The sequence below is a fragment of the Microtus ochrogaster genome, chromosome 2 (genome assembly GCF_000317375.1).
Source record: "Microtus ochrogaster isolate Prairie Vole_2 chromosome 2, MicOch1.0, whole genome shotgun sequence".
Taxonomy (NCBI): Eukaryota; Metazoa; Chordata; class Mammalia; order Rodentia; family Cricetidae; genus Microtus; species Microtus ochrogaster.
The window spans coordinates 47,003,524-47,019,451 of NC_022010.1; the positions used below are offsets into that span (position 1 = coordinate 47,003,524).

General features: G+C 38.6%; 2 protein-coding genes across 3 annotated transcripts in view; one reads left to right on the top strand and one right to left on the bottom strand.

Annotated features, from left to right (window-relative positions):
- Positions 1–15,928, top strand: part of Cmss1 (cms1 ribosomal small subunit homolog) — a 290,654-nt gene that overhangs the window by 80,725 nt on the left and 194,001 nt on the right. The gene's annotated exons all lie outside the window — the stretch shown is intronic.
- The window catches only part of Filip1l (filamin A interacting protein 1 like), a 225,039-nt gene that overhangs the window by 60,817 nt on the left and 148,294 nt on the right, over positions 1–15,928 (bottom strand). The window contains exons 2-4 of the mRNA XM_005344942.3: positions 12,733–12,985; positions 11,823–11,996; positions 6,902–7,080 (exon numbers count right to left, since the gene is read on the bottom strand). Coding sequence (XP_005344999.1) covers positions 6,902–7,080; positions 11,823–11,996; positions 12,733–12,975 — 596 coding nt within the window. The 5' untranslated portion in view covers positions 12,976–12,985. The remainder of the gene's footprint in view (positions 1–6,901; positions 7,081–11,822; positions 11,997–12,732; positions 12,986–15,928) is intronic.

Here is a 15,928-nt window from a genome sequence, read left to right on the forward strand (position 1 = left end):
TAGTGCATTAGACTGGACTCCTTTCTCCAAACCTCAGCTCTCCTGCCCCGAGTTTCTGCTGTTAACTATCTTGGGCCTTCTGTAAGGCCTGCCTGTGCATTGATACTACTCATCACTGCCAGTCCTTCCAATCCCGATAGCTTGATATGTTTGTATTCACATCTCAAGGGTTAATATACTCCTGGGACAGTTTACTTGCAAGTTACAGATTCAGGACACAGTTCAATTCCAACATACAACCTTGATTTCTATGTCTGAGTCTGTAATTTTCATTGTGCGCTGCTTTACTACTCTTCTTCCTCTTTGTATTTTATGGCCTGAATGGAAGGGAACCTTGGTATATTCAGTCTTTAGATTCCTCCTTTACAGGGCTGTTAAGCAAGAAACTATGAGCCAGTCAGTAGATATATTTACCAGTACTGATGTATTTTCTGAATTAGTGCTTTGCTGGCTATAGAATAGTCAACAGTTCTTAAATTCCTCTTTGCCTGAACCTTCACAATTCTGCAACTTTAGTTTCTATACCATAATATTAGCAGGTGAGTTCTTCCTGAATTACCCATAAATTATTTTATGACTCTCTTGCGTTTTCAACTGTATTGTGGTTAGGTTGTCATTGTCTTCTGGATCTCCTGTAATACCAAGTTCAAGGTTTGGGTACATAGTGATGATAATTCTAGAGAGAGTAGCATTGAGTATATTGTTAGGAGATCTGTGATGTGGGATTCCCCTCTGTATGCTGTGGGATTCCCCTCTGTATGCTGTGAAGAGGGAGATCCCACATCAGACCTGACTCCAGCTCTGGCTATGTATTTATTCAACAACAAGATTTTTGGACTTCTTATTTGGAACTTAGTAGGTCTCCCCTCCCCCCTTTTTCCAGTTCAAAAATCAGAAGGTTGATCTATCTTCATCATAGGTCTGTTCTAGCTCAAATTGTAAGATTCTGAGATTTCTGTACCTTTTGTTATTTACCTGACTACTAGTGCTTTAATTGTAGCTGCAATATCAAGATTAGAAAGGTTATAAATGTCCCAGGTTTGCAGATGGTATTAGGGTTAGTCTGGAACAGTGAAGTACACTGAAATCTAGATGACCTTTAAGAATGGAAATACTGATTTGCAAGTGGAAGTTAACAGTAGAGGCATCCTCACTCTCACCAGCATCAGTGACTGACTGACGTGGCCCAAGTTCCCACATCTTTAAGCTCCTAGTTCATCATTGGACCACACTGTGCTGGTTAGGTTTTCTTTTAGACTGCTTCTTAACATCCCTAGTCTTTTGAATGGGCTAAATTTGCTAATCATTATACAGCCAATTTTACATTTAAAATCATTTGTGAAGTTTAGCTTAGCTTCCTGGGAAGGAAAAACAATCAAATAGCATCAGTACTGCATACAAACTCTGACCTCTCTAATTATGTGGCATGTATAAAAACCGCTGAATTGTGCAGTGACATGGATATGGTTTTGTAGTGTCTGTTAAAAGCTAAGCTGTGATGTAGACTCTTAAGTGCGTATTTGGTGTTCATGAAGTAATTCCATCTCTGCATCCCTGCATAGCTCCTCTGCTAGGTATCAAGTGGGGTGTGTGAAGAGAAGATTGATTACACAATTCTGTATAGAGTACATTATCAAAATATGTATTTATGGTGGGTCTCCATTTTGTTCTGACAAATAACTGGATATCCACGACAAAGGTCAAGTGGAGAGCTGTCATCCACTTTACTACTTGCTGGACATAGTCTAGAGAATCTGTAGTACAAATAACTCCTTCCCAGAAAACTGAAAGGAAATGATTGCATTTGTATGCAATTTAGTCTAAAACAATAGTTTAGTGTGCATGAAATTTAAGACTGCTGGCTTTCCAAATACTACTTTTAAAAAGTGAAATTTTAAAGCATTGTATCAGGGTGTTTTATTTTGTGGGATATTGGAAAAGCTGACATTTAAGACAAAAGATGTTAAAAATCCTAACGGCCATAGTTTTGAGACATAAAATTCTCTGATTTGATGAGCTTGTTGATTTCTCTTGAATAGTTTGCCATGTTATTTTACTATATGGTGACTTTCTTCTGTATATTGAAATGTCTTATATGCCACACAATTTCAAATCTACTGTAGTGTCTGCCTTTTACAGTAATGAGGAGATGAAGCTCTCCTTCAACCCCATGAGTCTCTTTTATAGGATTGTCTTGTGGCCAGTATACAGTTATATGTTTTTAATGAACCAGTGAGTGACGGGTAAGCCACAGTAGTAAGCTGAGAGCCTAGGTACTTAACTCAGTTAAGCAATAATTTAGACATTGATATATTCATTATTGTTGTGTTTCAAGGGATTATATCCAAAGCCTCCAGAGAGTTTTGATGTTTTTGGAGAGGAGTTGAAAGTTATCTAATGAGTCAATTAACAGTAGGATCAGATAGGACTCAATATTTCCATCATCTTGCCTGAAGGAAGTCTACAATAATAGGAATAAAGTTTCTTCTTGTCAAAGGAAGGGATAAAAGTGGTTTGTTATTCACTAAAACCTAACAGCTAAGGAGTAGAGTGTGATTAAATCACCAACCTTGGAATGTAGACCCCTGATGACCATCCTCCATGAATGTAGACCCCTGTTGACCTTCCTCTAGGAGTCAGGATGCCAAAGTCAGTCACTGGCTAGGACAGGAATAGGAAGTCAATATTCTTGTGATGCCTTCCTGGTGTGGCTCCTAAGAAGCTAATGCAAATTTCTGGTCTGTAAAGTTGAATTATCACCGCTAAATGACTTGGCTAAAATACTCAGAAAAGTAATTTAGGGCTTTAGAAACATGTAGGGTTGAAACCACACTTGTATGCAATTGCCGTAACAATATTTGCTTCCTGCCTTAGCTCTTTCAGGGGCATCAATACAGTAATAGATGTGGTTTGCTTTAGTCAGAGAGTGAACGTCTTTTCAAGAAGACTCTTTTACTCCTTTACATACCCCCCCCCCATTTACACTAAAGAAAAATTCTGCAGGCTTTTTTTTTTAAGTATTCACTTATGGGAAATTTTTACAAAATTACACTGACTGAAAGTGATTTTTGTTTGGCTTTCCCGTGAAGTCATCCAGAAAGGCCAAAAATTACTGGCATTGCTTTTGTGTAAAACTTTTCACATAGACTCCATTTGTAATTCAGCCAAGTATATATAACTCAGGTCATCAGTGACACACATACTCACTCAACAGAACTGGTCACTAAGCAAAAAGCTGTCATGAAACATGGTATGATAAGGTAGTGTGGACCCATCAAACTATGCAGATTACAGCTAGGGAATCTTTATGTTAACAAGCATGATTTTCAGGACTGATCCCTGACCCCTCCCACCCTCAAGTGGGGAAGCCAATTGCTTACTGATTATGACAGCGACATCACTTGGCAAACATTTTGGCCTGAACTCAATGTGTGACATCAGGCTCCTTTAGGCTTTTTCACATAAAATGAATTCTCTAAAGAAAACACAAAGCCTGAACCTTCATTTGAAATCCATTATAGTATCCTCTAAGGGCTCATTAATTACCTCAGTAATATCTTACTTAATTTTTTTCTGTGCAGATATTAACTAATACTTAAATGCTAAACCCTCACAATGTTTTTTATTTTCAGACTTTTAAGTCAGATAATCTTTTGTAGCTGTACTCACCCAACCCCCTTTTAAGTGGGGTTTATATCTTTTGTTTCACTGTAGTATGCAAGTCCACAAGTTTTCAAGTGACTTACATCCACCTTGTGGAAGTAAACAATACTCTTTGTTCCTCTAAGGAAAGTTAGTCTTGCTTTGTGAAGGGGTGACTGTCACCACAGTTTAAAGAGTTCAGTGATGGCATGTTGCCTTTACATGCCACTTGAAATGAGACACTGATGTTTCATTTTCTCTTTTGTAATCAAGTGCTGTGTGTGCTTACCCGAAACCCTAGAGTTTCTCCCACTGGAGTTTCCCCCTTCTCCTGTTAGGTGGTGTTCACTCAGAAATCTCATGTTCATGGCCTTAAAGTAGGTAGGTATCAGTCATGCCACAGCAGGCTTACAGCCTCCTTGCATCAGCCTGGAGCAATTGTTGAGGGGGAATGCACCAACAGTTCCAAGAGACAGGAACTGGATGTGCAGACAAGGTGAAGGAAAAAGTTTCAGTGTGTTATGTGAGGAGAAGGTAAGTTTGATATTCTCACACCCAGATCATCCCATTTGGAAACTTTTCCTTGACAAATGGAAACAAATGAATCCTCACTTATCTGTTACACTGGCTAAGCAGGGGATGAGCAGCAATCTAATTTAGTCCCCATTCCCACTTCTTTGCAGTGCCTGTTCAGTTTGATTATCCTTTAAGACTTTGCATCCTGTAAGACAAACACTATCCACTGAACTTGTTTAGCTCTTGTGTGACCTGTAGAAATGCCATCGTTAGCAGACTGATTCCAAGGTATACACTTGACTCTTTCTTTCCCTCTAGCCTGTGCCCTCTTTTCACTGGTCTTTTTTTTTTTTTTTTTTTTGCATTTCTGAGCTATTCCTCTTTGCTTTCTGAAATTAAGCAACCATATCCATCTGCCTCCCAGGGTTACAGTGTTACTGTGGATGGCCTCCCAGCCTTGCTCCAGAAGATGAGCGATGGGAACATGAGAACCATGCCTTTCACATTCTCAACCAGAATCTCTGTCATCTTGCCGTAGTATGTGGTCAGCCCCTGGAAGGGGACAGCCTGCACCTCTTTGTTCTCTGACCATGGTCAGTGAATGTTCACGATAAGGAGAGATGAAAGAAAGTGTCGGTTAGTAGGTTAATGCCAAGACAGTATGGCAGCCAAATGAGGCCACTAGTGCCAAACCACAGGGGTTCAAAATAATACTTAATATCATTGTCTCATTGACTAAGAAATCGTATATTTATAATGTCTGAGTTGAGTCTTCGCTTGGCGCCAAATATCTTGAACTTTTAAAATCTGTTCTTGCAAATATCTCAGAGTTCATGAGGTTCAAATTTGCTAGGACATCCCTCACCTTTGTCCCCATTTCTCATGTATAAAATAAACCTCCTAGAGGGGGGATAGAATGGGTATAAGGACAGGTATTCTTAAGTGAATGTTGACCATGAAATTATCTGAAAAGAAATGAGACTTCACCATTAGTGGAGACATTGATAAAACTTTAGCTTTCTGGCTAAAATACTAACTGGAAATCTATTGGCCCAGTTTGGTGGTGTAAGCACTCAGGAGGCTGAGGCAGGATTGTCTAACGGTCAAAGTCAGTCTGCACAACACAACAAGACTGTGTCTCAAAAACAATACAAAACAAAACAGAAATACTTGAATAAAGCAGTTGAGATTGCTGGTGTTTTGAAAATGGGAGCTCACAGATCATTTTCCTGCATTATTCTGATTGTTAGAATTTAGTGTCAACAGTGTGACTCTTGCACATGTAGAAATTGATTTCGCAGACAGTGTCGTGCGGAGTGGTCCGATTGTCCTTTTGTGTAGTGGGGATGTCCACACTGTTGATGCTGATGCAGAGTAGGTCAAAGTTGAACAAGTTACCAGTCCTGTGTATGGTAATAAAAGATTTGTCAACCAAACTACTTTTGAGAACATACTTCTCAAATACTGGTTCACACCTGGAACAACTATTCTCATCCATTGTTCAAAGCTTTGTACTGGCTTCTCCCCATGTCTTAGTGATATGGCCCTTTAAGTTCTTCTGGTGTCTTCGATGTCACAAGATCTAGTGCATTCCCATGTTTTTTGTTCTGTTTTGATTTCTTGTTTGCTTGTTTTCTGATTGACTGCCCACTCATTTTTGTTTGTTTGCTTTGTTCACATTTTTCCTTAGTTTCATGAACTTTCTCTTCTTTCTGGCTTTCCCATCCTTATGCTGCTTTTCATTTTGTTGTTGCTTTGGTTTGGTTTTGTTTTTGGTTTTTGTTTGTTTTCTCTTCTTGGCTTTCTTTACTAAGTTCCCAGAAAACAGATAAGCACTGATTCTAGGGTTCCATTGTCAACATTTTTTCTCTTGATGACACCTACACACACAGCTTTAACTGTTACCCATTGCAAATTCGCACGTAAACCCATACATACTTTATAGACCTGTAAATTTTACCTTTCTGCCATAGGTAAAATTCATACATATGTTTTTCTTCTAGATTTTGGAAGTCACCAAAATCTGTGTCCTATTTCCATATTCACAGCTTGGTGCATAGCCAGAATGCCAGCTAAATAACTCCTATGAGCAGTGCACATCTCTTCAGTCTCAGCAGTTGCTGCGTGGACTCTCCATCATAAATATTTCCTGTTTACACCCTCATCTCCCTTATCTGGGTAGTTGCCTCCAAAGCAGGTTTCCTGCCTCCAGTCGTCAGCTCTTGCAGTCTTTCCTCCATGCTGTTTTTATTGTTCTTTAAGAACGCATACCTGGTGACCTCACTTTCCTTCTCACAGTTCTCTTATCCTCTCAGTCATGCAGACACTGTGCTCTGAGTGTTGATGGTGAGCCCCTGACTCTCCTTTTCTCGTCCTGCCCTTGCAGCCTCTTCTGTAGCTGTGGTTGGCTTCCCTCAGGACCCAAGACATTTCTTCCACACCACTTGCTCCTACACATATTTCTCCTCTTACATTGAAAATCATTTTGAATGTTTGATTATGGACAATTTCTCCTAGTCTTTTATGCAGTTTTCTTAGAGGACTGGGAATTCAATATTTATGTTTCCATAATTATTATTGTACTGTATTGACAATGCCTTTAGATATGTGTTTCCCTCACTTTGGACAGTAAGGTCTTTGAGACCAGAATGTGTTTCATTTTAACCCTTGTAGTACTTCCAGCCCATAGTAACATGTAATACCAAAACAGAAGGGTCATTGTTTCGTCCAATGCAGCTCTTACCTTTCACACTCCTGTTCCAACAAGTTTATGAATTCATCGCTCCTCTCCACATATTCTTTATGTTTTTTCTTCTCTTCCTCCATCTCCATTATGGTTTGCCTGTGAGACTTTTCTACCATTAAAAGTTGTTCCAGGATTCGTCTATGAGAGTCTTTATGCTTTTCTATGACTTTATCCAACTACAAAAAAAATGCATTTATTGCCTGTTAATTACAAATTACTCAGAATACTTCCATTAAATGCAAGATAAAACTGATAAAATACTGATTTTTGCTTTGTTTTATCATATAAGTTTAAAAATATTGTGGCTCATTATGAATTTAATGCCAAGTACCATTTTATAATATTTTAGGCACATCTTAAAAGGCATACAATTAACTAAAAATCCAAACCACAAGCTAACTAAGTTATTTTGGGGAGGGGGAAGCAGAACTAAGAAGTTTTTTTAGAACCAAGTGAACTCCCTCTGACTTCTAAATTCTCACATGGGCTGTTCAGGTTTCTTGTGCAGGTTTGTGATTACAATTTGTCACCTTTTAAAAAGAGTTGGTTATATTATTCTTGATGATTTTTAATAAACTTGGTCTGTCATTTTGTGAACACTGAAACATATAAATTGTGTTGCCTGCCTGCAGAGGCATTGCTAACTAATATCTAGTTTCTGAGAAGGTGGTCTTTTTTTTTTTTCCTAAAAGAACATTTAAACCACTTTACAAACATCTGAAATTTTCATCTTAGTGCCATGGAGAAACCAAGAGAGATTTGATATTTGAACTGTTAGTGTTTTATTTTCAGTAAGAAGATGAGATAAATTCATGGAAAGTTGGGAACAATGTAAGTGTCTGTATCAGTTAACTACTAAAGGTGATCAGAGTGGCAGCCCTCTTTCAACTAGCTTTGGAGAGTGAAGCTGAGGATAAAAACAGCAATACTTGTGAGTTCTTTCAGGGGCCAGCAGAAGTAGTACTGCCAAAGCATTATTTACTGTAGAGAAGAGCTAAGTAAGCTGCTTTTAGAATTTAAGAGTCAAATAATGAGAAGATTAACCTATTAATAGTACAGTGCTGCAGGGAAAACATTCAATTAAATTTGATCCTTGAATTACATAAATAAATATCTAAAAGTAGCTTGCTAAATGCAAAAGAATAAAATAAAAATGTATCTGTCCTTAGATAGACACTTACAACTGCTGGATGTGTGCTTTAACTTTAGCCACCCAGCATCAATACAATATAGGTTTAGATGAAAGTCTTTAGATTATACAACACCATGTATAGTGAATATATACTATGAAAATTTTCTTTTAAAAGAAAAGCAGTCATATAATGGATCATCATCTAGCTTGTAATGAATTAAAATAAAAACTTTATTCACTCTAAAGACAGGATATAATGCATGAAGTCTTGCTTTCTAGTGTGTTTGTTCCATCTTGTCTAATGATTAGTGGTTTCTTCATCAGAGACTTGAGAGGAAGGCTTTAAAGAGTTACTGCCATGATTTGTTACATAGTCTGCTGACACTTCAGTGGTCTCTCCTCTAGTTCTTCCCATTCTTTCCTTATGACTGATAGTGCCAACTTTCACCAATGGGAATACGCAGGCTCTATTCCAGTATTCTCAACTTGTGGGTTGCAACCCCTTTGGGGGTCAACTAGCAGGTATTTATATTACAATTAATTCATAACAGTTGTAAAACTGTAGTTATGAAGTAGTAACAAAACTAATTTTTATGGTTGGAGGTCACCACAACATAAGGAACTGTATTAAAGGGTCACGGCATTAGGAAAGGTGAGAACCAAGACTCTAGTCATAGTCAACTGTATCCTCTGTCACAATGATCCTGTTTTCATTTTGTTATTCATTTTTCCCAGCCAGCTTTGAGCCACATTAGTTTCAGGCAGGTCTTTCTTAGGACACACACTGATACTAGATTGCTAAGACCTAGGAGCCCTTTTCTCCTTTCCCCCCAAAACTTCTCTGTTCCCCACTCACTGCTTTACAGAACTGTTTGCTTCCTCATATCAAAGCCCAATTCACATTCCATCACTCTAGAAGGATGGTTTGAATTTCCTATATGTTATCCAATGCAATCCCCAGACAGCTTGTATTCTCAGAAGAGCAATAATGGAAAAGCTGTTGCATAACAACCTCTTAGAGAAGATGCTCCCTGCAAGAGTCTTGTTGATTCTGGAGATGCTTTGGCTTGTATTTGAAGTCTTATTTCATGACTTAATTATTTGGTATGCCTTTTAGAAGACATGCCAGTGGTTTTTGCTTCAGTCTCTTCTCACTCCTGACAGATCATACAATGAACTGTACATATCCTGAGTGGTGGGACACATGGGAGTTTGGCAAAGTCACTTTCTAGTTTATACTCCATATTCTTCATTTATAAGGTAAATGGATGTACTTAATGATTTCTGGGATCAAGTCTGGTGCCTTAATTTTTATAAGGGACAAGTATTTAAGTGTCTCTTCTGTCATTTGCATTCCAAGGTCTTATGCTTTCACTCATGTATCACCTAGGACTGTTGTGAGACACTGTATCATGATGTGCTGAAGGATTATCAGAAGCTACCCCTTTCTCTGGTCTATCCTTCCTTGTAGTTTGCCGGATAGGAAACAGCAATACTTGTTAGCCATTTCTGTGGACACCAGGATAGGAAATTTAAGAAATAGCTTTCTAATGTTTGCTGTACAGTGATAACTTCCAGTTAATCAGCCTGACTCCTGCCCCTATACAATCAAAACCCTTCTGATAATTTAATGATATAGTTTCACAATATAGTCTTCATTATTGCTGGAGATAGAATTTGACTATGTTCCATCTGATTAATCCCAACTCATCCTTTGGATCTTGACTTCTTGGTTCCTTTTGCATTCTTCCTCCTTTTTATACCACCTCATAGTAATCTGTGCTGTACTTGCTTCTTAGCTCTTATGTCATCTGGCCTCTCTTAGATAGTATGCATCCTGGAAGGACTCGTGACTATCTTTATACATTAGCTTTTCAGTACGTGTTAATTAAGTGAATGAGTGCAGTGAAATGTAGAAGGTAAATTCTGTAAAATCTTTTTAAATCGTCTTAAGACTCTGGTGCTGAAGTATCTTTGACGGGCTAAATGCTAAATTTTCTGTGATGACTTTAAAAAGAACTGTTAATACATTAAGCATACTCCAGTATCTTTACAAATCAACTTCTAATGTAGAACTCCAAATTCTAAAGAAGCACAAAGTTTCGAAGTTTATGCAAAGAGTTCTGGTCCTTTCCTCCGTCCTTTCCATACTCTACCCCCAAACCAGTCCTATCTTGTAGGGAAAGCCCAGCCCAACGGGGGGCGTGTTCGCCTCGGGCTAATGTTTATGTATAAATCTGGCGGGGCTCAGCCCCGCGGGTCCTTTTTTGTATTTCCTGCCCATCGCTGGATCCCTGGTGTTGTAAACTAGCCCTTCATTAAAATTTGCTGTTTCATATTAAGCTAGCCTGGTTATTACGCCGCATACACTATCTTTTCTTCTGGCTCACTGGCCCCCCATACTCCGTTCTCCATTCTCCTTCAGTGTTCCTCCCATGTTCTCTAGCAAAGGGAAGTGTTCTTGTAATGTATTTTTTTCCTTCGTGTGCAAAGAATGTTGCATTTGTAAAGCAAGAGGACAGTAGAACACCAGGCAGTGATGGAAAAAAAAACAAACTTTAATCCCAGCACTGGAAAGGGTGAGGCAGGCAGATCTCTATGAGTTCAAGGCAGTCTGGTCTACAGAGCGAGTACCAGGATAGGCTCCAAAACTACAGAGAGAAACTGTGCCTCAAAAAACCAGAGAGAGACAGAGACAGAGAAGGAAAAACATTCAGGGACATTGCCATTTGATGAGTTCTGTTCAGGATATTTGCACGAGCCATCAATTTGCATCGCACCTCATGTAGCTGGTGTGTTTGTCAAACCTAGCGGAAGCATGTAGGGAGCCAGGATAGTGTTAACACTGTTGACGCGCATGCAGGCTCAGTTCCTTTTGTTTAAAATTTGGATTAAAGCATAAATCAACAGACTTTGGGTGGTCTCATCCTCATCACTTAGAGAAGTACATTCACATGACCAAACTACTTCAGAATTTGGCAAGGCGGTATTCTTCTCTTATGATATTCCCAAGACAAGAATAGCAAGAACATTAGAGCTCAATCTTGAACTAGATTGCCAGAGAAGTGGGGGTGGGGTCTAAAACTTGCTTTTATTCTCTCAGCCTTAACTCAGGTTCTCAGTTGTTTACTTTTATAAAAATGAAAATTGTGGAAGTTTCCACTCAGGTCTCTGGGGGAAACAGAAGAGTAAGAAAGGATGCCAGGGCTTTAGGAATTTCAACATAGAAAAAGGAGCAAGAAGCACTTCATCTCTGGGTAGGGATGGCCATGTATGGGTTGCTTACCCTTGCCACTACAGGATGCTGTGGGCAGTAGAAAGGTCTTTGTTGTCAGTAGATGTTTGAAGGACAGATGCCATCATTTTAAAACTCAATCTCTTGGGCAGTTTAGGCCATTTCTTTTTAATGCTTGAACTTTCTATGACATAATACCTTAGTGTTGAATACCTTGATGATTGAACTCGATAATTCTTATTATACTCTGGATAGACTTTAAGCCCCCAAAGAAATACATATCCTTGCAGGATTCATATGTATGTGTATTCTTCCAATTTATGTTTCAGTCCTGATAGTGAGAAACGAACCAAGTGCATCTCAGCTGTCATTCATCTTTCTCCCCCATTGACCTTATAGTGTTCATCTTTTTGGGTTGGTTTGAAAAGCATTAGGAAATGACATTGTGAGCTGAAAGGGAATGCACATCACCAATACTTGCTAAGGCCCAGTCTCCTGGCTGGCAGGCGTGCTTCTGCCATCTAAGTGCCCATGCCTACTGTGGTACTTACCTCATTCATTGGTTTCTCATAGATGTCCTCCTGCCAGGGGGCAGATTTTGCTTGAAAGGCATCTCTCTGGAGAGCCTCCAACACCTTCTTTGGCGTGACAAACCCATACTGAGCTTCCAGCAAAGCCAAGTCCATTTTTTCAGCCCTTAAAATGCCTATGACTTCATCTCGAGCCTGGAAGAACAAATAGTATTGCAGAAAGATTACTTATCTACCCCAGAACTCAGCGCATAGTCTCTTGTGATAATTGGTGGTATTTCTTATTCTCTTTCAAATATAAGTGAACCATATTTGATTATAGTAATCTTTGGGGAAGGAAACAGGACTATGTCCCTTCATGCTTTTTACTAAACACCACTTACACATTATCAGTATTTTACAAAATAATCACTGTACTACATTGGGGGAAGGTTTCTTGGTCTCTAATGGAAGATAAGATACCCCTCAGAGGACTGTCTTTTGAGCTTTTAGAAGTTAGGAAGTAAAATTCGTCTTATGTATAGCAGCTGTTTTTAGGTTTTTATATAAATAAAATGATTAATAATGCCGAGGAGCCAGTTTACATGGAATGCGGAATGCTTATTGTTATTTAAACCAATCCAGAAGTCTTCTGGCGCGATTGTTGAGCTGTGCCTGTGAGCTAAGGCTCCCAAGCCGCATGAGCAGAGGTTGTGACCTTTCACAGCATTCATGCCAACTGTATGTCATAATGGTAACCCGTTTTTAGATGTGATTGATTGTAATTGTGTTTTGAGTTGGTAGAAGAGAATTCTGTTTGTGTAGTAAATGTTTTGCTTTTGGGTATACACAAGTGTGAACCACAGCTATTGATTTCTTTAGCAGCAAGCACACCAAATTCATAAGCCGGCTCCCCTTAGATCAAGGAAGGACTGGCCCCAACCCAGCTGACCTGCAGTTCTCCCTCCAGAATGCTGAGTAGAAATAGTAAGTCATCTCTTGAGAGGTCTTCTGCTTGGTGGCCTTTGCCAGTGTGTGACTTCTCTGGCGTAGGGTGTGGAAGGACCCCATCTGTCTCACTAGAGGGGTCTTTTTCTTGTTCTCTGTGCTTCATGTCCTGGAGAGTGGGGAATTTGCTATGTCTTGGGAAATGCTTTGGGGCTGAGCCCTCAGTGTTGCTGCTTCTGGAACGCATTCTTCAAGGACTGGAAGAAGAGAAGACAATTTGTAACTCTTACTAGAAGTAGAGTTTTATAAGTACCTATTACTGCTCTAACAACTCCACACTCTTGTTATATTTGACTTGATCTTTCTAATATGTAAACAGAGAAGGGTATTACCAGATTCATAAATCACCGTCTTATTTACACTTCTCCTTTTAAAGTCAACATTTTAAAAGCTTGTTCTGCTGTGATTAAAGCCACTTATGTCCATGGGTAAACAGCCTGTGTTTGTACTTCGTCCACCACACATTCCACTACAAGAACCTAGGTCATACCTCCAACTGTGGCCGAGTGCTCACTTACAAGGAGGCATACTTAACCTAATTGTAAAAGGATGAACTTGCTAATGATTTGTCTTTAGTTTACATTATTTCCTTTTGAAGTTGTTGGCTGTTGTTTTTTTATGTATGTTTTTGCCTTCTTAACTTCTTAGCTTTGGCACATTAAGATAGGAACGCCCGAATGTCTGCTAGAGAATACTTATGGTTACTTTGTTTTTAAGGCAGCGTTTAGTACTAAAAACATTCAGGCCATTCCTTGACTGTATTCCTCATAGTCTACCAAAATTCCAGAAGTGTCATTGAGCTAAGTCACAGCTTCTATTTGCACTCTCATCTGTAAAGTAGAGGCACCAGTGCAGAGCAGTTGACTCCATGGACTCCAAGGACCGCATGAACTCTATCTCTGAGGATACAGCTAGCCAGATTAATTGACAACAAAAAAAGCTCTTTCACCTTTGAAACAGGTTCTGAGCAGTCTCAAGCTTATAGTGGACTCCAGTAACTCACAGGAAGATACATTTTTGATCTTGGTTTTGTTAAGGCAATATCTTCACTATATATAGAACTCATTATGTAGACCAGGCTGTCCTCAAACTTGTGACAATCCTCCTGCCTCTGCCTCCTGAATCCTGGGATTACAGGTACATGCTACCATGTCTAGGTAAATTTTTCTCTCTCTGCTCCTCATCATTAAATCACTGGTACTTACTTTCTGTACATAATAATAGCCTTAAAATATAAGTGGGGGTGATGATATGATGTGGGATTCCCCTCTGTATGCTGTGAATATTATTAGTTAATAAAAGAACTGCTTTGGGCAGAGCAATAGGGGAACAGAGCTAGGTGGGGAAAACTAAACTGAATGCTGGAAGAAAGGAGGAGGAGTTTAGAGAAGCCATGTAACCCCGATTAATAGAAATGGGTTAAATTAATATGTAAGAATTAGTCAATAAGAAGCTAGAGCTAATGGGCTAAGCAGTGATTTAATTAATACAGTTTCTGTATGATTATTTCAGGGCTGAGCAGTCAGGAACCAACAAGCAGCCTCCCTCCTACAGTGGTACCCACAAGCATACAAGTTAACTGTTACCATGTACTTGTCAAACACATACTTGTCAAACTTTGCTAAGTAACTGTGAAATAAGAGATAAAATTTTATTATAGATGTAGTTAAACCCACTGTGTATCTTCTCCAGTGCTTACCTTCTTCCTTGCTACTACAGAAGTGGTCATCATCTTGAACTTGATGTGTAACATTCCTGTATGTATATTTTTATACTTTAAAAAATGTGTGCATGTTGCTGAACAATAGATAGTATTTCTTTGCATGTTTTTAAGCTGAGGCAAGTAGCATGTTGATAGGTTCCTGAGACTTGCTTTTTTATCCTATATTATTAAAAGTCATCTTTGTTCCTTGTTTTGTAGTTTGTATATTTTGCTTTCCATATAGTATTTTATTGTGTGACTAGTATATCGTTTATTCACCAATTTTTCTCTTGATAGATTTTTAAAATAGTTTAATTCTCTTTACCCATGCAAAACAAACACACACTATTAGGAATATGCCACTCTAAATTTTCTTGCTAATATTTTTCCTAATTATGTACATTTTCAGAGATATTTTCTAAGGCACAAGAGTGGAATATGTGAAGTATGTGTGTCTGAAATATCACTAGAGATGGTTACTCCTCTAAATGGAGCTTTTACATGCTGCCTCAAGACTCATGACGACACTGTGAAGGAGAGAATAGTGTCTTCATTGTGTAATGAAGAAATGGAAGCACATGTAGTCACTGAGCCTACATTCATAAAAATTATGCCCAAATGCCAGTGTGCTGTATTGCTTAAGACAAGTTTAGACAACCTGTCTTTAAAAAAAATTCTGTTGCCTGGCTACAAAGAATAACTAATTCTAAGCGCAGTATCGATATAGAGTGATCTGTAGCAACAGCTGTCAATGACTCCTCCCTAAGTAGTCAGGGACCGTTAGTTTATTCGAGAAAAGTAAAAGGACAGAGAAAGGTGTGTGTGTGTCTGTGTGTGTGTGTGTCTGTGTGTGTATTAACTTACAAATACCTAATATAATTTTGTTACTTTGTTACGTGGGCTGGCTCCAAATACCTGGGCTCCAGCTATCCTCTGTCTCAGCTTCTGTACTTACTGCAATTAAACAATATCAGGTAGAAATTATGAGTGGAAGATACAACTGGAAAAGTCTACTCCAGATATACTAATTTAATTGTAAATGGTGTTCATGCACTAGTAAGTTAACATATATATTATGTGCCTTATGAAAATGTATTTAAAGTAAAAGGGGGAAAGATAAATGTAAATTACATTTCTAATTACTGTTCTCCAGTCATTATATTTTCTTGAACACCTCAAGGAAGCCCTTGCTCTGCAATATAGGAATAATGGAAAGTTATTACATAAATAAGATATAGTCAAATTAAGTCAATACTGTTCTTGACTTACATTTGCACATGAAGGACAAGGTCATCTTGTGCTTTTCACATAATGTTTTTATTTTATCTTACAATGTTTATATTGGGGGGAGTTGCTGAGGATGGTGCCAGTTAATTTACCTCTGAGCTGCACCAAAACCCTGACATGATTAATGGCAGTTCATGTATCCTAGGATGTA